The sequence below is a fragment of the Lissotriton helveticus genome, chromosome 6 (genome assembly GCF_964261635.1).
Source record: "Lissotriton helveticus chromosome 6, aLisHel1.1, whole genome shotgun sequence".
Classification (NCBI taxonomy): Eukaryota; Metazoa; Chordata; class Amphibia; order Caudata; family Salamandridae; genus Lissotriton; species Lissotriton helveticus.
This window is the reverse complement of record NC_136067.1, coordinates 940,079,425-940,103,046: the sequence shown is the minus strand read 5'-3', so window position 1 is coordinate 940,103,046 and position 23,622 is coordinate 940,079,425. Positions and strand designations below refer to the sequence as shown.

The following is a 23,622-nucleotide window of genomic DNA, read 5'->3' as shown; positions in this document are numbered from 1 at the left end:
GTTTGAGCGACTGGCTCGCTCCTTCACCGCAACGAAGGGACTGATCTCAAAAATGTATCAGATTCTACAGCACCCACACAACCCGCCCTCCCAGACATACTGGCTGGCACTCCCTTTCGGGTGTAGATATCAATCCGGCACAGTGGTCCAGATTATGGCGTGATATACCCCGAATTTATCATAGTATTTCGCAACAGGAGAATGCATATAAAATAATGACTCAGTGGTACTACACGCCGCAGCGGCTACACAAAATGTTTCCGACCACATCCCCTGTGTGTTGGAGGTGCCGATCAGCGACTGGTGATTTCTTGCACATATGGTGGACCTGTCCCTCGCTGACCCTCTTCTGGAAGGAGGTCTTGAGCCACATCAGGGGGGTACTGGGGTTTCCTCTGCCTGACGCCACCTGCACACTGCTACTGGGTATTAAGCCTACAGGGTTGAGGGCCCTCACCCGGAGTGACTGGGTGCTGACACTTCAAATGCTGGGAGCTGCTAGGCAGCTCATTGCTCTGTACTGGAAGAAGCCGGAAGCACCGCCCATAGCTGCGTTGTTTGTACGCCTCTGGCATGTTGTGACGATGGAACTCCTCACAGCTCGGCTGCAAGCCCGAGACGCGCGCTTCAAAACGGTGTGGCAACCCTTGGTGAAGTATCTATGCGCAGTAGAACACGCGCGTCACATGCCCCCCAAACTCCGGGCGCTGCGCTTGGTGGAGGATGCAGTGGTTCCCCCTAACCCAGATAGACTGTTGGCGTGAGACTTAGGTGTGTGAGCCCTTGAATACTGTCGAAGAGATCAACCGCTGAGCTGGTTGGCACGGTGCCCGTCCCTCTTTTCCCCCCCCTCTTTCCCCTTCTCGGTGCTCTATGGCCCTTCCCTTTTCTAGTCTCCTCCTTTGCCTATTCCTACTGTCCTCTCTACTCTGCTGTCTCCTTTCATGTCATCCTATTGAAGTTTTGACCCACCTGTTCCTGTAGGTTTTACCTTATTGGTTTCATTGTTACAGATGGTCCTGAGACCAGATCATCTTAGGCGGTGACTACACGGAGACTGTTGTTTGAACATAACGCGACCAGCCCTGTTGGGTTGTAGGTGAAACACTGTGTATAAATCCCTGATCGAGCATTGTCAATGTTGCTTCACTTTCTTATGCCACCACGCGGACGGCCCTGTTGGGTTGTAGGCTTAACGCTGTGTATTAGTCACCTTATTGCTGCTCCCAGACATGGGGGTGAAATAAAAAAAGATTTGACAACAAAAAAAAAAACGTTTAGTCCTGAGTTTTAAGGGGACTAACCATTAAAAGTATTTGGATGGCAGTTCAACGGTGTGAGACTGAATTTCAGGTTTGTCCCACGTGGACAAAGGTTTCTCCTCAGAAATATGACAAAGTCCCCTTTCAGATTAAGACTTAAAACTTTTTTCAAACTTCCATACTACAGGCTCTAAAGGGGCTAATCTACTTATAGCCAACCCACGCTCCATCACGGTCCTGGTCTACCGCAACCATTGCTTACCATAGGCGCTTTTTTGTTAGCTATTTTCTCGAATCGCCTGTCCGCCTTATTGGATTATTGTCATTTTGTTAATTAAATTTTACTCTTTTTTTATAAATTGGAGGAGATTTTTATCATGTTGTGTTTTCGACTTGTTATATCTAAATACTTTACACGTTTTCGTTATGTTAAGCCTGACTGTGCCACAGCTACTAGTGATTGAGCTCAGATTTAAAGTACTGAAACTGTTGACGGTACCCAAAAGAAGAGTGACTTTATTACTTAAGGTGAACCCCATTCTATCTCAACTAATAAACCATATTTTCACTGGGGCACAAGAGGGATTTTCACTAATGCATTTATGAACATATTGGACATCAAAGCAGTTCAAGTACTAGGGCTGTGCAGATTCCAGTGGGCTTAATGCTATAAAAACATATAAAGTCAACTTAAGTATAAAGCACTTTGTTTGGATTTCTACTTTCTATTTATGATGGAAAACCATTAAGTAAAACGATAATGCACAGCAGATTATACATCTTTTTAACTGGTTCCATTATCCATAACAATAAGGGACTTTGAAGTGATCTATATGAAAATGATAAATACCATAACAAAGGATATTCTAACTACCCATTAGTCAAGAAACTACCGCAAAAATTGTTCGATTTTATATTAGGTTAACCTATTCACTTGTCTGACGCAAGTGTAGTGGGAAAATAGTACCAACCATGTACTTCTTTCCGTAATGAACAATGTCTTAAAAAATGAGTTTACAAAACTACCATAAAGTGTACACTGTCCCCAAGCGAGTTATTTTTTTTCTGATATTTATCATCCTTTCATTTTGTGTGTCTACCAATGCAGGTTGTGCTAGGCAGTCAGTATGTTACAAAAAATGCTACAATTTAAACAAAGCTTAACAAAAACTATATTTACAGGAAAAAGGTAGCATACACATTGCCTTTTAAGTTCCAGAAATTTTATTTAGAAATGGAGCTGAAAATGCACGTAACAAAAGAAACGTATAAAACAAAATATAACAAAAATAAATAAAGGATAATAATGTTTTCATATAAAACAAAGAGGGCATAACGTAAATGCAAAATGTTTATTCTACAACACGTGTATGAAATCGAGAACAAACATTTATTTTCATAACTTCTGAATGTCAAATCCCAGTGGCAGAGAAATACCTCAAATCAATGCAAAAGAGGAGTTTTTATTTTATTTTAATAATGCTATTCATTTTCTAACAAATCGACTTTTTATTTAACAAACTTTTTTTTTTTTTGCTTAGTGAGCTTTTAAAGCTCGTATTAACAACTCCTCCTCCAAGTGGCACATTTCAGGTTTCTGTTGCTCAAGTAGTGAGCATTTTTTAAGACTTATCATTACATTTTATTTAACTTTCAGCAAAAATAAGATCCATAATACATTTTTCTTTACAGCATTTATTAACTGGTCAAAGTTATAAAATTAAATATGTTCAATGACTTCTGAAATTCTGTACAGTTTAAACATTGACAAAAGATGCTGAAAACAAAATAATTATAGGATTATTGCTGAACCTTTACAGAAAGTAACATATGCCAAATTGTATTTCTCTCCTCTAAGACAGACTAAGAAAAAAGGAAAATTCCAGTTTATTGTTATATATTAAACACTAATATATTTCCTCCATATTACAATGCTTTAGTAACAAGAGGTCATTTGCTAGTCTTACTTGTCCAGCATCTAACTTTTTCTTATCTGGGATAAGATACATGAGGATTAGCTAGTGTACTCTAGAATAAATCACTTATCAGAGTCTTTATCACATTTGCATAACTTAGAGGAAGTGGGCTTTAGTATACAAGGTCCAGAAAATATACATAAATTACTCCTTTGCTTGGGAGTGTTACTGTTTTGCCACCATCAAATCACTTTACAGCATGACTAATACACCCAATTCTCTGAATGACCGTCCCCAAATCAACTACTAATTAGCTCAGGAAAGTGTTTTTAACGTTATATGCAAATAAATTGCAGATATAATATTGGTGTTGGAATCATGAAACTTGTGTTTATGTTTGTTTACTACATCTATACAGTGTCCCACGACCCTGCACGGAAATAATTTTATTTTACATTTTAACAAATATATGAACTAAGAATATTTATGTATGTATAAACAGCAACACAGCTATGAACCTAAATTAGGCATCATTGAAACATTTGAAAGTTGTTTTTAACTCTTAAAACAAGTTTAACTGATACTACTATCTTATGTACATGAAATGATTGTTAGCTTGTTAATCATGTACAGGTATGCTTGTCTATTGTACCAATAATGGCAAGAGTTTAGTGCAAACATAGCTCATACTTGGTAACCCCCATGCCAACCTACCACATAATAACTTTACATAATTTACAGAAGAGATCTTAAATGTTAACAAACATGACTGAGTTGTTAATGAAGACTGTCTAACCTTGTATATTAAGTGTCAGTGCACCTCCAAGGAGACATGTCCGCAAAATACGACAGGTAAATGGCTAAGACAAAAACACCAGCAAACGTTTTCCTAGATCTATACAAACGTGTGTTCAATAGGTACATATTAGAGCACATAGTGTGGGAACATCTGATTTCTTTTTTTTTTTTTGTTAGAAAAATTGGGATCATAAATGGCTACTACAAGGTTGTCTACGAAGCAGAACATTCCTGCTTAGAAATTCTGTAAAGTGTAAATTCTGTTCGCAAAGAAGGACACTGTAAGCATTTGCATCCATATATAACTTTTCAAAGATCAAAGTTATGAATCAACAGGAAATGTTTGTGACTTAGAAATATGAAACCAGTGTTCATTAGTTTGACATTTTCCATTTCAAATAAAACATCAAAAATAGATTTAACACCAGACCACAGATGTGTAAATTTACCTGTATTGTTAGTCTGTCCCAGCTTTCATTTGTAATTTCTTTTGTCATCAGTCATTTATTTTAAAATAAAATTTTGAGACATGTGGAGATCACATGAGAGGCAGAGGCATAATCAGATGAATTCACGGGGAGGCAGCCTTGATTTTCCATTATATGTGTTACTCAAGAACACAAGGAAGATACATAAATTATTTGAAAATTGTTAACTGTCAAAATATAATTTTTTTCCAGCTGAGCTATGGGCTCTTATCGTTTTACATGTTATAAGCTCTTAAAAACAAGGCAAGAAGATGAACGACATAGCTGCAGTGGACCAAGTAGTAGTAGTACCCATGGGGTCAACACTGGTGTATGAGTTATTCACAACCATTAGGTAATAAAAGTTCTACAGATATATTTAATATTATCCATGTAAAGTGGTATCCTCTTCCTCCCCATCAGGGTTAAATCGATTGAAGTGAATGCTGAAGTCGGTTTCAGATTCAATACTTCCAAATTCCGATGACGTGGATATCATGGCAGGCCGGATAACTGTGGCTTCTGTTTGACAGTGCGTTTGTGCTGGTGCACGGACAGAATGAGCTACAGGACTGGACCGCTGCTTAGGCTGGCATGGAAGAATAGAGCTGCTAAATCCCAAACTGTTCAGAGCGTCCAATGTACCATCGGGGTCAATCATTGCATTGATCACTTAAAAAAAATGGATATAATGATTATGATTCAAAGTTGCAATTCAACATTAGCTACTTTCTTCGACTTATCAAGAAGAATGCATTTAGTTGTAAAGAACCAAATACTACAATCAGCAAACACTGACAAGTGTGGACAGCAAGCCAAGAAGTGTTAAAATATGATTTTGCATTGGCAAAACATTACGTCTTATACGTATGTATATGGTGCTTCTAACTTCTACCAATAATTACAACATAGGCACATCATAAAAAACATGTACTTTTTGAGAATTAATTTATTTTTTGTACAGTGTCAAGTTAGCTTCAAAGTACATTTACTACTCTGTGAATGATGTTTGACTGTTAATTGCTTAGTGCTTTATCAATTTAAAATGACTTATTTTTTTGCAAATATATCTATTACGGGCCAATATAGGTGCATAAACAATTGCAATTAATCGCCAAAGAAGCTTTAAGACTGTATACTATTTTGAAACTGCATTTTTAAAAAACGAACTTCAACTGTTTGGCAATATCAAACAATCCTAGGCACAAAAGTATGTTTTATTAAAAAGAAACGCACTGAGGATTAAGAAGTAGTGAAAAAGAAACAGACACAACCACAAAATAGAAGCTTATACACCTGATGGCTAACAACAAATTATCGCATTTCTCATTGCATTTCATATTTTGATGGAACAATCTCATCTTTTAAGATCACATTGATGTGTATAATCCTATCATCTACATTACGGAACTTCCAAGCCATCACAGTTTACTTACTTCCAAACACTAATGCATGAGAGCAGGCATATTTTATGATTAAAAGGAAAAACGATGAATGTTTTCCATATATATATATATAAATACGGCCATGAGTGGTCGCCTTTTCAATTTGAGCAAATAATCTAAATACAATGAAAATCTTCATTACAAAATGCGAACATGCTCCTGTACCCCCAAAACATGTGACCTGTAACCTGGCATGAACTCATTTCTTGCTACAGATATTACACCTAATTTGAACCCTTAAATGTCAATGTTCTTTTCTTTATACATCACATCATCATACTGAATGATTTCTAAATTATGAAATCGTGGCGATCATAGTACTCATGTTAGACTGTCTCCACATCCTTTCAGTGCACAAAACAGATATTGTGTTCTAATCCTATCACAAATACAAAGCTGTATGAGGGAGCCATATCCATATGAGGGAACCATATCAAAGCATCAGCTGCTCGGAGGTTAGTGTAATTTCATTCTGCTAGTTCTACCACTCATACTGGCTTCATCTCAATATAATAATAGTAAACTTTGAAGAACTACTCAGAAATCTGGCATTATTTGATGAACAAGTTACTTACCTTCAGTAATGCCTTATCTGGTAGACTATATCTAGCCATACATTCCTTACCTTAGATTAATCCACAGGCATTAGACTGGATCTGGAAATGTTTTGTGAACAGTACCCCTGCGTGCCGGTAGGTGGTGTCATTTGGCTCTGCATGGCATCATCCTTGCCAGAAGGGACACACACGGTGCCTATATAGGGCGCTACCCCAGGCCGCTGAAGTCAGGTTTTTTTCAGCTTTCCATGCCAGGAGCGTGGAGCCACGAAGAACACTGACCACTGGTGTGTGAAACTAGGGCCTTGAAAAGGAAACAGCCCTGTACCTAAAAATCTGTTTGCAGAGCAGGGATGATGGGTGGGTTGGTAAGGAATATGAGGCTGGATAGAGTCTACACCAGATGAGGTAAAACCGAAGGCAAGTAACTTGTTCATCTGATGGACACTTCTAGATGCAGATTCCTTACCTTAGACTAGATACCCCAGCAATATTCTCCAGGAGGTGGGTCTGTGAACCTGCTTTAGACTAGCAAGTCCTGCAGGACCGATGGGGCAAAGTGCCCATCCAAATGGATGTGACTGTCCAGGCAGTAGTGCTTGGTGAACATGAGCAACAAAGCCCACGTTGCAGCCTGACACATGTCCAGGACCAAAACTCTGCATGCTAATGTAGTGGTTGCAGCCTTTGCTCTGGTGGAATGAGCATGCAAGCCCTCCGGGGGTTGCTTCTTGGCCAATGCTTAATAGATCTTAATGCAGAACACAATCCATTGGGTGATGGTTTATTTCTGCACGCCAATCCCTTTCTTGGCTCCGACATATCCCACAAAAAGTTGATTGTCCACCCAGAATGGTTGTCTGCGGTCACGTTAGAACGACAACTCTCTTTTTGGGTCCAGCTGGAGAGGGATGTGGCGGAGTATAAAAGGTAGGCAAGGTGATGGACTGGTAATTGTGGAACAAACTGACTACCTTTGGCAAGAAGGATGCCCAAGTCCGAAAGACCTGTTTGCCTTGGAAATGACAGCACTTGCAGTCGAGTGACCCTTCGGGCAGATGTAACTGCCACCAGAAGGTCTAAATTGATGGTGAGGAGCTTAAGAGGACAGTTATGAAGTGTCTCAAAGGGAGCATGCACATCAGAAAAATTAGAACCAAAGTGTGGTCTCATTGAAGCATAACTAAGGGAGCTGGAGGAAACATGTACTGAAGACCTTTAAAGGTACCTATTACAAAAGGTGACTTTAAAAGGGAAGGCTGATCTAGCAGCTGCAGAAAAGTGGAGATAGAAGACAAATAAACCTTTAAAGTCCCAATGCAGAGCCATGCTGGGCCAGGGTAAGAATAAACAAAGGAACTAGGGAAATGGGTACATATAAAGGGTCAACCTGTTTATCTGTGCACCATGCCACAAACTTGTTCCAACAGGCGGGGTACACCGTCTTGGTGAAGTTATACAGAGCTGCCAAAATAGCATTACAGACTTCAGGTGGAAGGTCAAAAGCTGTCAACTCTCGCAGCTCTATCTCCACACAAGACGCGTTGGAAGGTAGGTTGGAGAACCCCCTTTTGCTGCTGCGACAGGAGAGCTTCCTGAAGTGGCAGCCTGATCAGAGGACCCACATGCTCAACAGCTTGGGATACCAGACCCTCCAAGCCTAGTCCAGAGTCCCATGGATGGCTTAGGCCCTGGTTGTGTCTGAGAACTCTGGCAGGAGTGGTAATGGCGGAAAGGCATACAGGAGGCCGGAACTCCACTCGAGAAGAAAAGCGTCTTGAGTGAGAGCTGCCTTAGAAACTCTAGAGCGCAGAACTGCTGACATTGCGCGTTCTCAGCATTGGGGAATAGATCTAAACAAGGTTCTCCCCACTGCTGAAAGAAACCGTGCACCATGTCTGGGTGGAGACGCAACGCGTGACTTGCTAGTCACCTTTGGCTGAGTCGTCTACTCTGGCGTTCAGAGACCCTGCCAGGAGTTAAACCACCAAGGATATGCCCTGATGTTCCAGCCATGTACAAAGGTGCAACCCCACCCGCCTTGATTGCTGCATTTTGACTTGGCAGTGGTGTTGTCCGTGAACACCTGTACTAGCTTTTCCTTAATGGACGGTAGAAAGGCTTTCAATGCCAACTGGATCGTTCAGAGCTCCAACAAACTGATGTAGAGTCCGGATTTCGCTGGAGACCAGAGTCCTCTGATCTCCACATCTCCCAGAAGGCTGCCCCAGCCCATAGTGACGAGTCTGTCACTACTGTCAGATCTGTTGGGGAAGGGAGAGGGGTCTGCCACTGACCCAATCGCAGTTCGTTAGCCACCACTGCAGATCTTCTGCAGTGCCCTCCAAGAACTGGACCAGGTTGGAGAGATTCCCCATATGCTGCGCCCAATGGAACTTCAGATGCCACTGCACAGTCCACATATGCCACCAGGCATGTGTCACAAGCAGCATGCAGGAGGCCATGAGGCCCAGCAGACTCAGAGTCAGTTGTACTGAAATCCAGGATAGAGGCTGAAACATTGGTATCAAGCCTGAATATCCTGGACTCATCGCTCTGGATCAGGTGTGACTTCAGCACATTGTTCGTGAACTCCAGCGAGTGCAAAAGGTTTGCTGTAGTCTGGAGGTGGTAGACCCGCCTTCAACAGCCAGTCGTCGAGAAAGGGGAAAACTGGAATCCATAATCTCCGCAAATGAGCTGCAATCACCGCTATCACCTTGGTGAACACCCGAGGGGTGCTGGTAAGGCCAAAAGGAAGCATGGCAAACTGAAAGTGCTTGTGGACCACCGTGAACTGCACATAATGTCTGTGGACAGGCAGGACAGGAATATGGAAGTAAGCGTCCTGCAAGTCTAATGCTACTATCCAGTCTCACTGGTAAAGGGCAGACAGGACTTGAGCAAGCATGAGCATTTTGAATTTTTCCTTTTTCAGAAAGAAATTGAGAGGGCGTAAGTCTAGGATAGGAGGAAGGGCTCTGTTCTTTTTGAGCATGAGACAGTAGTGAGATTAACAACCACAACCTATTTCTGATATGCCGGCACCCTCTCTATGGCTCCCTTGGCCAAGAGAGTCTGCACTTCCTAGCACAGTATTGAGATGTGGTCTTCTATTAGTCTTTCGCAAGTAGGTTACATGGTTGGAGGGGAAATCACAAAGGGGAGGATTTCTCTTTGGACAATGTGGAGAACCCAGCGGTCGGATGTTATCGACCTCCAGTAGTGCAGGTGATGGCGAATCATGCCTCCCACTGGGTGCCAATGATGGATAAATAGCAAACTAAAGGGGCTTGGAGGCTACCAGGTTGGGGGGCGGGGGGGTGTTACTGGCACTACCACTAGCTGCTTGACCCATGAGGCCTGTGGGTGCTCCGTCCTTGTCCACGCAAAGTATGTGAAGTCTGCTGGATGGGCTGTTGGAGATGTGGCTGGAAGCCCCTTCCGTGGCTACGAAAGGAGTGGAAGGCGGACAGTGGTTGGCAAGGGTCCATGGAAAGGTCCAAGGACCTGGCTGTCCTTGAAGCACTCCAGCGCTAAGTCTGCCTTGTCTCTAAACAGACAGGAGTCATCAAAGGGCATGTCAATGAGTGAAGCCTGGACAACCCTAGGAAAGCCAGTCGTCCTCAGCCAGGCATGACGTTGTTAAGGCCACGATGATTAAATTGTTCTGCCTAGTGAGTCAGTCGTATCCAGCCCACCGTGTATGGCACACTTAGCTGCGTTCCCCCCATCAGCAACAGCTTGAGAGAGTATGGCTCAGGCCTTCTCCGAGACCATAGGCAGCACCTGTACAACCGAGTCCCAGAGTAAGTAGAAGCATCGCCCTAAAGGCATGTGATCTTCACCTGCAAAGCCAGGATGACGGAAGAGAACATCATCTTTCACAAGGTATCCATCCTCTTGGATTACCTGTCCGGGGGAGTGAAAGGGAATGCATCAGGGTTTAATTTTGAAGTGAAGGCTTGGACTACCAAGCTCTCCGGCGTGGAGTGTGTTATGAGGAAACAGGTGTTCCTCGGGGTGGGGCGATTACCTATTCACAGAAGCTTGTGTGCAGGACTTGGACCAAGCCCCGAGTAGGACCCCCATGAAGGCTTTATTAAACAGGAGAAGCAGTTCGGATGGGGTGACTGCTGACTGAAGCACTTCAGTCAAGACATTCGTCTTGACAGCCACAGTGGGTAGCTGAAGGTCTAGCACGTTAGCCACCCTCCTCACAACCACAGTCAATGAGGCTTCTTTTTCCATAGCCATGGTAGTAGGAGATACCAAGCCAGTATCTGGGGAAGCAACCAGTCCACTGGCATCTGCCAAATCCTCACACCAGGTGTCCTCAATGGCATCTAGGGGCTGGTATTCATCAGGGTCCAGTGACCCTTCCCAATCATTCTCCAGTCCTAACCCAAAGGAATAGGGCACCGACGCCGGCCTAGGTGTAGTGCCCGTTGTCAGAGCCGGCGTCGGACGACACCTATCTAAGTCAGGGATAATTACAGGGACTGTGCCGCCAGTGGGCACCAGGGACATCAGCAGTCGAGCTGGCGCCAGTGAAAGTCAAGGTGGCTCAGCCGGTGCAGGTCCGAGTCCATCCATGGATCCAAAAGGCCCGACTGGTGTCGGGGGCGGACCCACCGGAGGAAGACCAGTAGGGGCCCCACTTGAGCCCGCATGGTTCAAAGGCACTCCAGCCGGGACAGGCCACCCAAATATGAGGTGCATGGCCTCATAAAATTTCCAAAGTTGGGTGGGGATCCTGTCAGCCCTTGGAAACTCGGGGAGGTGCAGAGACAGTTTAGGCACAAGCTCAACCACGGAGCCAGGCAACGAATGCTGATGCTCCCTCATCTCGTCGGGTGACTTCAACGGACTGGGAGAAGTCGAAGGCCTGTTTAACTCTTTGCTCTTCTGTTGACTGGTGACTGTGACTTTGACTGTGGCAACGAGCACTTGGAGTAGCTCTGCAACCAATCCCTGGACCTAACTCTCCACCAGGATAGAGACAGTCGTGGGGTCGCACATTGAGCAGCAAGGAGTTTGAGGGACGGCTCCCTCAAGGCCTTGAGGTACATGGTGCGACAATCAAAGCAGGTCTTGGCTCGAGGGACCATAGACAGACAAGGTGTGGATCTGTTACCAATATTTGTCGGTGACAGCGGTAAGAGAGATGAAACCAGCCTTCCTCATGAACATTCCTGCCACACCAGGCAGGTCTTTGACAAAAGGGTCAAAAAGTGACTGGGGGTAGCTCTTCCCTGGATCTGTGCTAACTGGCGCGAAAAAAAAAGGAACTCACATCAGCGTGCTGGGGTGGTGCCTATACAGGCACATCACTTCCGGCACGGATGACGCCACATGGAGCTGAACAACACCACCTACCTTGCTTAGGGGTACTGCTCACAAATTCAATCTGACACCTGGGCATTATTGTAAGATAAGGCATGTGCAGCTAGAAGGCTCTATCAGATATGAAAATTGATACTCTGTGTCAGATTAACAAAGATACAGAATTGGGTGTGAGAACTATTTCATATGACTACATATCTGCATAGTTTATGACGGTCTTAATTATTCACCTATATGACTGCTATGCTTGAGCGAAGTTCTCATGGTATAATGTACTTGGATACTTGTGTATAAAGCACCTGAAATTCATGACTTTCATAATATTCAAACTTGACTTACGCGCATTATATACACTAAACTATGCATTGATGGGGTCAAAATTTGTCTCTTACTTTTACAGCATTTTCTGTGTATAATTAACTCTTTTTTTCTTTACATTTTTCATGTAATGACCCTCTCTTAATTTTATAATTCAATCACACAGATCGGTGTTCACTTGCAAAATCAATACGCTACATAAAACAGGACCATTTCGGTGTAAATTCAGTGATAGGAAAATGTAGGAAGTGCATTTTCAAGTGTTGGTGACCACCCTTTTAAGTTACTACTTTTTGATTTGAATTGCATTTTCTGCCCACTCTGACACTATTCTGCCACAAGTAAGAAATAAAGTAGAATTGTATGTGTGCATTATGTACACTTCACACCAGTTTCCACATACATGGTCAAACTGTACATCTGTTTTTTATCATGTGTGATGTGGGAATACATACACAAACTAAGATTAACTTTATTAAATTCCTGCTACTTTGGAGAACCAGCTCAAAGGAAATAAACATCTGGTCCAGCTCTGAATAAATATAGATGAGTCAACATAGGGTTTCTAGAACCATACAAGCCTTATTGCTACTAGCTTTCTTGACCAACACAATGCCAGGACATCAGAAGAGAAAACAAGAAACAGACCAGATGAATCCAACATTTCTGGTTAAGTACTGACCACGACCTCACGTGGAGTAGAACTGAGAACAACGATTACCTCCTACAGAATGCTATAGCATAATTTAATCTCAGGGCTGGTCTATCTTGTGACAGATTGTTATTGAATAATGGACACACAAATAAATGCACAGTAAATTGTGCTTTGAAGCTAAAGATTACACAAACAAAGCATTATTCCATAAAAGCTAAGAATCAACAATTTCCTTGACCCCCAGCTCGTTGCTATGATATGCTATAAAGTATTGGTGTTTGGGGGGCGTGGCCAAGCAACATGGCCGACAGGACGAGAGCTCCACCAGCTCCGTCCCAAAGACCCACTAATCCTGTCTTATTATCCTGCCTGAGCTGTCCTAGCCCGTGGATTCCACGCCGGAACCACCCCGGACTTGATCACGACCCCTGGGATCGAGGAGAAACTCGGGGCTTGGCCGTGAGCGGAGGTGACGGCACTGCCGGCGTCCGTAGCGCCGCCCTGGACTACGCGAGGTCGCGGTCTGGGCCTGCGGCGGAAGGTCGACTACGGGCGATCCGCCCGAAAGCGACGTGCAAGAGCTCCTGAACCAGGCGACTGCTGCGGGGACCCCTGCGCCCTACACTGCATGTTGGTGGTGTCTCTACAGCTGGAGATCGGCGCTCCCTGGGTCCCGGAGGTGCCCGCTGGTCGGCCCGTGGGGATCGCGGTGGCACGCAACGAAGATCCAGGTAAGACCTGCAACCCCTGGTGGGCGGCGGACTGAACCCGGAGCGCTGGGGGTCCTCCGCGGCCTGTTGCCGGCTGTGAGTGCTCGGGCCCTGACCCCTCCTGGAGCCACGCATTGGGCGCGTCGCCTCTTACCCTGCTGAGGCGCCCGGCCTCCTTTCTCCCTGGGTCGTGCTGCGTGGGACCTGCAGCCTTGCTCCCCCCACGCCCACACTAGACTTGGCTTGCTCCCCCTGCTGGGTGCCACTGCTGGAGGCCACTGAGGCGGGGCGCCTTGCCAGTGGCGTCGTCCTTGAGCTCCGGCCAGCGCCCGTCCGCCATTTTCACCTCCATATGGGGCCACTTCCAGAGCGGAGCTCTTGATCCTCACATGTGAGGGGATTCCTGCTGCGGCCTGTGCTTGTCCCTGTGGCCCTAGGGACCAATCTGTTGCCAACTGACGGTGGGGGCCTCTTTAGAGTGGCGTGAACTGAGGATCAGCTGACATTTCCTTGCCTTATTAACGAGTGCCGGACTTTCGGCTTCCGCCGTTATATGTAGGGGGGTGTTCCGCGGCCATTATACCAGCCTAGCTGTGGGGTAAACTGGCTTACTCCCCGTAAACTGTACTGAACATTATCCTTGCTGGTCACGGCCTGCTCCTGATCTCGGCCCCTATACCTTTGGATTGTTAGACCTCCGGGGCCCTTTGGCAGGCACTAACTGCGTGTGTCATCTGCATCACAAGATGGCGGCTCGAGGCGGTCGCTCTTCAAAAGGCTCCCAGCCTAATACTATTACACAGTATACCACTCCGCGCCTACCGTCGCAGAGAATCACGCGTCAGACAGGGCCTGAGGGCGACAGCGAGAGCCCGACGGAGCCAACCAGGGCCGAACTCCTGAAAGATATTCAGGGCTCCCACTCTGCTCTGGAACGACAGATAGAGACTGTTTCCATCGATGTGAATCTCCTCAGAACTGATCTTCACAAAGTGGCAGACAAAGTCTCAAACGCAGAGGGCAATATCACGCAGTTGCAGGGTGAGGTGGCCTCCCTACAAAAATCAGTTGCACAACTTACGTTTACTACCCGCGCATTGGAGAGACGGGCTGAAGACGCGGAAGGGAGAGCCCGCCGGAGCAACATTCGAGTCCTGGGTGTGCCGGAGCGATTGGAGGCGGGGAACCCTGAACGATTCCTTGAAACTTGGATCCGCACACGATTGTGCCCATCAGGATTATCTAATGTGTTCGTTGTGGAGCGGGCGCATAGAGCCCTTGTGCCCCCTCCACGCCCGGGGGAGGCTCCTCGAGCCCTCATCGCGAAGATCCTGAATTATAAGGACCGTGACTGTATTTTGAGGGCTGCGAGGGAATCGGAGTCCCCACTTCTGATTGAAAATAGCCGTGTGTCAATATACCCGGACTATACCCAGCAAGTGCAGGAGCAGAGGAAATCTTATGTGGGAGTCAAACAAAAACTCCGTGAGATGCAACTTCAATATATGCTACTGTACCCGGCCAAACTCAAGGTACTCTCCCAGGGCCGTGCGCACTTCTTTGAGTCACCGGCGGAAGTGTGGGAGTGGCTCGAAATCAGAGGAGACGACCTCCCTCCGGGGGAGCGAGGTGGCCCGCGTGACACTTGGGGGACCAGACCACGAAAGAAACACCGCAGCAGGAGACGGCGCCGCTCTGGGTCTCGGGGGATCTCCTGCACCTTGGCCTACGGTGGGGGCAGATGGAGCTATCCATATGGACACAGTATCGGTGAGAGCAGGACCAAGCTCGACTGCAGCTCCTGGCCCTGGTGACATCCTAGTGCCGGACACTTTGCTGGAAGCGTCTCTGGATGCGGACTTTACAGCCCCGGTGGTCCCGGAGACGGCCCTCACTGAGCCAAGGTTGGAGTGAACTATTGACTGGTGTTGATTGGCCCTGTCTGTGTGGGTAATCTTACTGTGGGGGCACTCCTATTGACACACTGCTGGGTTCCCCTGGCTCGTTCCTCCCACTGTGGGGCTTTTCCTGGGTTATGGATCATGATTGAGCGCTTGAGCCCTTGTGGCTTAGGGTACAGGGGAGGTGGGTGGGGCTCCTTTTCCTCTTAGGTGACTTCTTCCCGGTATTGCTAACGGGGGGGGGGGGTGAAGACATGCCCAGGTACTGTTCTGATATTGCTGGGTCTTTTCGGGGAGCTGGGAGGTAGGGTGGGTGGGGTTGTTTTTGTTGTGTGTGAGTGAGGGTTGAGTGGGTTGTATGGGGTGGCTGTGTACGTCCTGGCACTGGCAGGGGAAGGGCGGGGTGGCGGTTCTTGTTGTTGCTATCCTCTTGCTCGTGGGTGGGGGGGGGGACCGGTTTATACAAAAGCTCTAGGTTTCGGGGTTGTTGGGGGGTGGGTTGAACTTTATGGAGAAAGTGTTTTTAGCATCAGGTGCACGTTGAAACCGATTTGTAGACAGTTTACTGACAATGATGCTCCGGCAGACTCTACTACGGTGGGGAACGGGGGGCGACAGGTTATGTTGTCTTTATACTATAGCTTGATTAAGTGCCATCATAGGCCATGAGTTTTAAATTTTTAACGTGGAATGTACGTGGCTTGGGTACTTGCACCAAGAGACACAGAGTCCTCACTTTCCTTAAAAGACACGGGGTCTCGATCGCTTGTCTGCAAGAGACTCATCTAGATGACGACGGCGCACAACGGCTGTCCAGGAAGTGGAGAGGCCAGCTTTTTCATTCCTCCTTCTCCACATATGCTAGAGGAGTCCTTATCTGGGTGGCCCCAGGGATCCCCTGCGCGGTTCAATATGTGGAGGCAGATGTAGACGGTAGATACCTGCTGGTGCGACTTAGGTTGGATGACAAGGAGCTCTTGCTCCTTAATACCTATGCCCCAAACACTGATGACCCGGCCTTCTTTTCGCAGGTCCAGGATCTTGTGGCTTCGGGGTTGGATGCACCCCTCCTTTGGTTTGGGGACTTCAATTGCGTACTGCACCCTGGCTTGGATCGACACCCGCCCCGGTCGGGCACTAAGCCCCGTATGACGGCCCGTCTACGTGACGTGATGCATAATCTTGGAGCTATAGACGTGTGGCGTTCCTGTCACCCTGCTCCGAAGATTTACACATGTTACACCCCGACGCATGGTACTCACAGCAGATTGGACCGCGTTCTTGCGGCCAACCTTACCCCATCCTTGACCTTGACGGTCACGCACCAGGCCCGATACCTATCAGACCATGCTCCAGTGACGTGCGTGGTGCAGTGGCCTGATCGAGCGGCACGTCCGCGCACGTGGAGAATGCCCGCTGACCTCCTCTTGGACCCGGTGGGCAGAGACCGCTTGGCGGAGTCACTGTCGGAATATGTGGTGCTCAACTGGGGGGGGATGATCTACCCTTCTCTACTAAATGGGACGCCTTGAAGGCAGTCGTGCGTGGCGTCTGTATGGGCCTTACATATGGGGTCCGCAAACAGTTGATGTCTGATTTACAGAGAGAAGAGGCTGCGCTTCAACGCGCCCAATCTTGCCCTGACCCCGACGCAACAGATCAGCGAACGGAGTCTGCTGCCCTGGCCTCGATCCATGACATACTTACCCGACTTGACTTGGATACGCAACTCACACTAGGTGAGATTAATGCAGCGATAGCCACCCTCCCCCGTGCGAAGACCCCCGGTGGAGACGGTTACCCAGCCGAATTCTATCATTCCTTCGGGCATGTTTTGGCTCCCCTTCTATTGCAGGTTTATAATGAGGCTCTGCGTACTGGCACCCTCCCGACATCTATGAACCAAGGAGAGGTATGCATGATTTTAAAGCCGGGAGGTGACGGTACTGATCCCGCGGCATACCGCCCTATAACCCTGATCAATACGGATGCCAAAATCCTCACTAAGATCTTAGCCACTCGCCTTGCCCCGTACATGACTCGACTAATCCACTCCGACCAGTGCGGTTTTATCCCGGGTCGTAATACGGCGATGAATTTGCGCCGCCTGAATCATGTCCTCCATGAGGTTCGGGGCAGGGAGGATCCACACGTCTTGGTGTCAGTCGATTTGACTAAAGCCTTTGACACAGTGCACTGGGGATATTTAATGCAGGTGTTAAAAAATATGGGGTTTGGACCTGGATTTTGCAATTGGATCAAGATACTCTATGGGGCGCCCCGTGCCAGGGTGCGATTGGGTTCAGCCCGATCGGAGGAGTGGACATTGGAGAGAGGCACCCGTCAGGGTTGCCCCCTGTCCCCTCTCCTGTTTGCCCTTGCAATTGAGCCCCTAGCCATCGCCGCTCGCATGGAGCTCCGACAGTGGGGGATAGTGGTGGGTGCCACTACCAACATAATCTCCCTTTACGCAGATGATGCGCTTTTTTATCTGACCTCCCCCTCTGAGGCCCTCCCTGTCCTATTACGGCTCCTGGACCGCTTTGGCGCAGCATCTGGGTTGCGTGTTAATCTCGCCAAATCTCTGGTCTTCCCGCTGGTGGGCTATGCTCAGGACTCGGGCGCAGATATGCCCTATTCGGGTTTTAGATGTGAACGAGTGGCATTTCGGTACCTTGGCATCCAGGTAGCTACATCGGATGAGACTCTACTGACCTATAATATTGACAGAGTACTCTCAGCCCTCCACAAATCTGTTACCTTTTGGAAAACGCTTCCCCTTTCCCTGATGGGGAGATTGGCGATTGCCAAAATGGTGATGCTCCCTAGGGTCCTCTATACCTTGCAGAACACCCTCTGTCCGTTGCCGCCCCGAGTATTCCGGACCTTGAACTCGCTCCTCACCTCCCTACTTTGGGCGGGTGGTCGTAGCAGAGTGGCTTTACGTACGGTGACGCGGAGTTGGGAAGAGGGTGGCCTTGAGGCCCCAAGATTTGACCTATACTACTACGCAGCTCAGCTTCTCCCAGCAGCTAGGTGGTTCGCTGACGATGAGAACTGGGAACTAGCACTGCTAGCTGGTACGGCTGATGAAAGGACCCTACAGAAGGCCCTGATGCAGGGCCGCGGCGCCGATTGCGCCCTACCGTATGTGGTGCGCCACACAGCCGAAATTTGGCAGCGGTTCGTTGAAAAAGTATTGCAGCGGGCGCCGTTTCATAGGGAGCTCCCGCTCTGGGTCTTGGCCCCGATACTTCGATTGGAAGAGAATATGTCCTTCAGGGAGTGGCGCTCTGGCGGATGCGAGACTCTTGCGGACCTCTACCCGAACGATTCCTATGTGTCCTTTGAACACGCCTTGGAGTCCTTTGCTCTAGACGAGGGACAGTATCTCCACTACGGAGCCCTCCAAGACGTGGCCAGCACTACGTGGCCCCAGTACCCGGAGGCTCCTCCGACTACCAACGCCCTAGACATCATTTTATCCTGTGGGAGAGGCAAGCGCTTGATCTCCCTTCTCTACTCGGCCATGCGTCGGGACTCGGCCCCACCGTTGGCACCGTCTTGGGCGGCGTGGGAGGCGGATTTGGGAGTGGAACTGGAGCCGGACCAACGGAGACGGATCGGGCTTTTGACCCATAAAGTCTCCTGCAACGCACGTTTTAAACGTATTCATTTCAATTTTGTCCACCGTACTTATATGACGCCTGTCTCCCTACATCGTATATCGGCGGACAGACGACATAATTGCCCTAGATGTGGGGCGCGGAGGGCGGGCTTCCTCCACCTGGCATGGGACTGCCCCCTGGTTTACGACTTTTGGCGGAAAGTGGTGACTCATGTTGCTCAGGCCACACGGATTACACTTCTTTTAGAACCCATCTACTGTCTCCTAGCGCTGGTGCCGAAGCCCAGAAAGAAAAAGTTATCTTATAAATTCTTACAACTCCTCCTGGTCCTGGCGCGGAGACGTGTGGCTATTACATGGATGGGTCAAGGGGCGCCGGAGTTTTCCCTATGGCTGAAAGATGCGAGAGAATGGGCCCTGGCGGAGGAGACTCACATGCAGTGCACTCGTAGAGATAGGAAGCTGCAGGAGGATTTACTGGCTTGGAGGGTGCTGTGTATGGAAGGGCTGGAGGAGGATGACTCTGATGCCACGAGAGCGGAGTTATTCTCCCCAACTGATTCGGTATCCGATTGCACTGAGGGGGAGTGACTGAGAGACTTGGAGCTGGTGTAGAGGCCCTACGTAGCCACACTGCTATTCCTTGATATGTATATGTCTAGACATAACTACGTCTCCCATGAGCCTATGCGGTACTGTACCACCTGTGCCTCCCCTGACCCTCACATAAATGTCCTGCTATATTCGGTTCTGTGCTACTGATGCCATTTATGGGGTAATTGTTTGTTGTTCAACTGGTTCTTTTTGAAATATGAATGCATCACGATAAAACTAGCGAATACAGTGATACGTCTATATCTCTCGTGCACAGAGACAATTTGAATGTTCTGTTCCTACGCCGCCCAGCCCCCGGGATGTGGGCCGTATCTGGCTGTGTATGCTCCCTGATACGTCATGCTACTATTATGTCCATGTGAACGGCTTTCATGATTGTGTCTTTTGTGCCCCTGTTTTGCTTTCGCAATAAAAAACATATTTCAAAAAAAAAAAAAAAAAAAAGTATTGGTGTTGTCAATAGGAATGTTGAAAGCTTTAAAATGTATAATCACCAACCAATGCAAGAAACGAAAATGCCAATAAAGTTAGTTTAAATAAAAAAAAAAGTATTGGTGTTGTCTTTAGGAAGTAACTGAGAAAAGGTATGCCGTGAGGAAAACTAGTCTTGTTGAAGTGTCCAATAGGTTCCATTTTTTATTATTTTTGAAAAAAGTACAGTCATGAATCTGAGATGCGTACTTACTAAATTGGAGTTAATTTCCCTTACTGCTCGTAAGGTTTAGCAAACTAATGTTTTTTTCATTTTTCACCACAGCGCATTCTTACATTTGAATGCGATTATATGCACCAATGTATTCTTTGTGGACCAAACAGGTAATGTCTGTAGTATTTTAGAGAATTATTCGAGTCCTGTTTTTTATTCTTGTGCTTTGATTCGGAGTAGAGTTTGTTAGTGGAATTCCAATGTTGGAAAAGTCTTAGGGGGTTCACAAGTCTTCGGGGTCACATTCAATCCTATACAAATTGTTTTAAATAGTTTGTCATACCCTTTGATTTATTTTTGCTTCTGAGGTCTCAATGTGTATTTGCATATGTGAAAATATTAGATTACGGTATCACATATTTTATAATCCATAATTGCTGATTTTTATTTTGTTTATATGTATTTATTGCATATAGGTATAATTACTTATAGTTTGGTAGTGTGTATTTAAATTATGTTATATGTATTCATGAACCAGTCTATTTAAAAGAAAAGCACAACAGTTTTAGATTGTGAGATGTAATTCCTACACTTTCATTCACACTCTGTATCACATATCAAAGGATTATATTTTCTCAAATTCATCTTGGAAAAAATTATATAAAGCCTCTTCAAGAGGTTCTCGTAGAGAAAGGGGCTTCAGACAGCCCAGAAGGAGAATCTATGACAACACGTCTGCTAAAGTCAAATTGCTTGCTATCTGGTTCTCTTGAGAACAGCAAGAAAACAGAAACGAAGCCTGGCCTTGCCTACGGGCAGCCAAGAAACTGGAGAAACGTGAACACGGTGAGTACGTAAGAGTGTTCTATTTAGGAAAGCCCTACTTTTGACAAGATTTTTATTCTAATGTAGACATTATCTAGTACTAGGGAATAAGGTATTCCTTCAAAACTGTTAACTAATGTGCTGTCAATTTTCATTATTATTTACCGGATTGATCTTCATTTTACTCACAGTTCTGCTTATACTTGCAATTACACCTTTTCATACATTCTGCGCTAAAATATGCTTAAATACATTACAAAGGGCTTTTAAATTAACGGTGTAGATTTCCTGTGTGCGCAATGTTTGGTTGAAATAATACCAGAAACGCACTATTTTAAAATGCATTCCTTACAGTTTCTGGCAGGCTCTGTTAGTTGCCGAATAGACATTTTATATAGCCAGTAAGCTATGGGAGATGCATTGGTCTCAACCTGTTTTTCAAGCTCAAGCTGGTAAATTGGTACAAACCTCTAGCCGCCTGGAGCCCAAGAAATATCTACTGGGCTGTGGTTACAACAGAAGCTGCAAAAAGTATTAAGTTTCATGAGGTCTGTTTACAGATAGGCTATGCAGGAGCAGCAGTAGTACTTAGAATTTAGGGCTTTCTGGGAGTTCTTTTAATACTCTTGGGCCAGGTGCAGATGGGGGTGATTTTAAAAACATTCTGCCCTGCTGTACTGAAGATTAAACGATTATGCAAGCTGGAGCGGAGATCCATTTTGGCATTCTGTGGCTCAGTCTGTAAAAGTGAGAAGTGTTCCCCTACAGTAGCAATTTTTATTCTTAAGCCATATAGAAAGCGTCAACCTTGATGAAATAAAATTAAATTAGCTATCCACTATGATAGAGATTTTTCCCACCTCAGAAGCCTCCACTTCATTTGGAGAAAATAACAATAAATAGCCTTATTTCATTCTCCTCAGGTCATCAAAAAAGTAAAACCCAAAGACGTGAAAATAATTCACTTGAGGTCAAATATGTTCCTTCAACTAACTGCCCACCTGATTACCTTCAAAGACCATTTCTCATCAATGAACATTTTACTATTAAACCAATCCAGTAGGCCCAGTTCCCAGCAGATTGCATAGTGACCCTATGCACCACAGTACACACTTTAAAACAATTCTATCGTGTTCATGGCTCCAAGGACTCAGGTTCTAAAGTTGCAGCCTGCCAATCAGGTTAGTCCTATATTTTCTTTTACCTGAATAAGAGATTTCTAAGTTTACATTCTCTTCCCTCAGTTTTGGGTATTTAGTAGATTAAGGCCCCAATTTACAAGATGGGTTGAAGTATATATATATGTGAGGATACAGTGTGATCGGAAATAATGTTTCTGAAGGGCATTTGTGCACATAAATATGGCGTTCACAAGTATTTTCCCCTAATAAGGGGAATAACATGTAGACGCAGATTTACTGGGTTCAAATCCGCATTCAGAGTCACTATTCCAGAGACAAATACACTACAGCAGGGGGACTAAGGTGAGTGGCAAGTGGTAGGAATAGAGATGGCACCAAGGCATAGCACAGGCAGTGGCTGGCGAAGGGGGTTTGAGCCCTCTATGCTCCTCATGTAATGGAAGCATCTAGCAGGGGCAAGACCAGGCTGTGTTTACATCAAAACCTCAAGTGATTTTAATTGCAGGATTTCCCACCGGGACAGTTACAATTGACTAAAGCTGTATCCTACCCGGAAACACTGTTCCACTCAACTTAAAATGAGGCCCTAGGTGGGGCCCCCTCTCATTATTAAGCATGTTGACAGAACTACTCTGCCTTTTTCAGAAGGCTGCATCTTTGGCAATAGGGAGTCGGGTAATTCCTGGGATAACGCAGCAGTGCAGAGATCTGCCTAGATATATAGGAAACGTTCACAATTTCAAGATGGCAACTCCATGTACTGGAGAGGTGTGGTGCAGCGGCCAGGGCAGCTGGCTTCGGAGCACAGGGCTCACGGTTCGATCCCCGGCTCTGGCGGCAGCTCAGCACCATGCGACTCTGGGCAATAGCTCACTTAATTTCCACTACGGCCCCCAGCGCCTTGAGACCCGTGAGAGTGAGTAGTTTGTGCTTTACAAATACGAATTTACATTTTATGTCAGAAAAGGCAATGCCACCTGATTTGGCACCGTCTTGTATCGTTGCTCAATGCGGTGAACCCCATAATGCAGTTGAGGAGCAGGAAATACATGGCCTGTGACTGTGACCCAGCTAGCAATGTTCAACGCTGTCACAGGAACTACTAGTTCTAATGACCGAATTAACAAGATAAAGATAAATGAACAGCTGCCAGATAATCATAGAACTAGCACAACTCATTGAAAACACAACCTGATGGGTCCTTTTTATGTCTAGTCTTTATATTGTCATACACAATATAAATTCCTTAATAGCTGTGTATAGCAATGTATGGCTTTGCCTGCAGCTTCCCAGTGGCCTTTGGGTGAATCAGGGAGCATTTGTTGCATAACTTAGAGAGGTGCCTAGACCTTCGACACCACAGACAACTGTTTGAATCCGTTACAGACATC

The 23,622-nt window shown here is 46.2% G+C and overlaps 1 protein-coding gene across 5 annotated transcripts in view; it reads right to left on the bottom strand.

The window, feature by feature from the left end:
- Positions 1 to 2,468: 2,468 nt before the first annotated feature.
- Positions 2,469 to 23,622, bottom strand: part of CEP170 (centrosomal protein 170) — a 548,658-nt gene continuing 527,504 nt past the window's right edge. For all 5 annotated transcript variants that reach the window (XM_078648584.1, XM_078648586.1, XM_078648587.1 and 2 more), the window contains one exon: positions 2,469 to 5,115. In XM_078648584.1, coding sequence (XP_078504710.1) covers positions 4,829 to 5,115 — 287 coding nt within the window. In that variant the 3' untranslated portion in view covers positions 2,469 to 4,828. The remainder of the gene's footprint in view (positions 5,116 to 23,622) is intronic.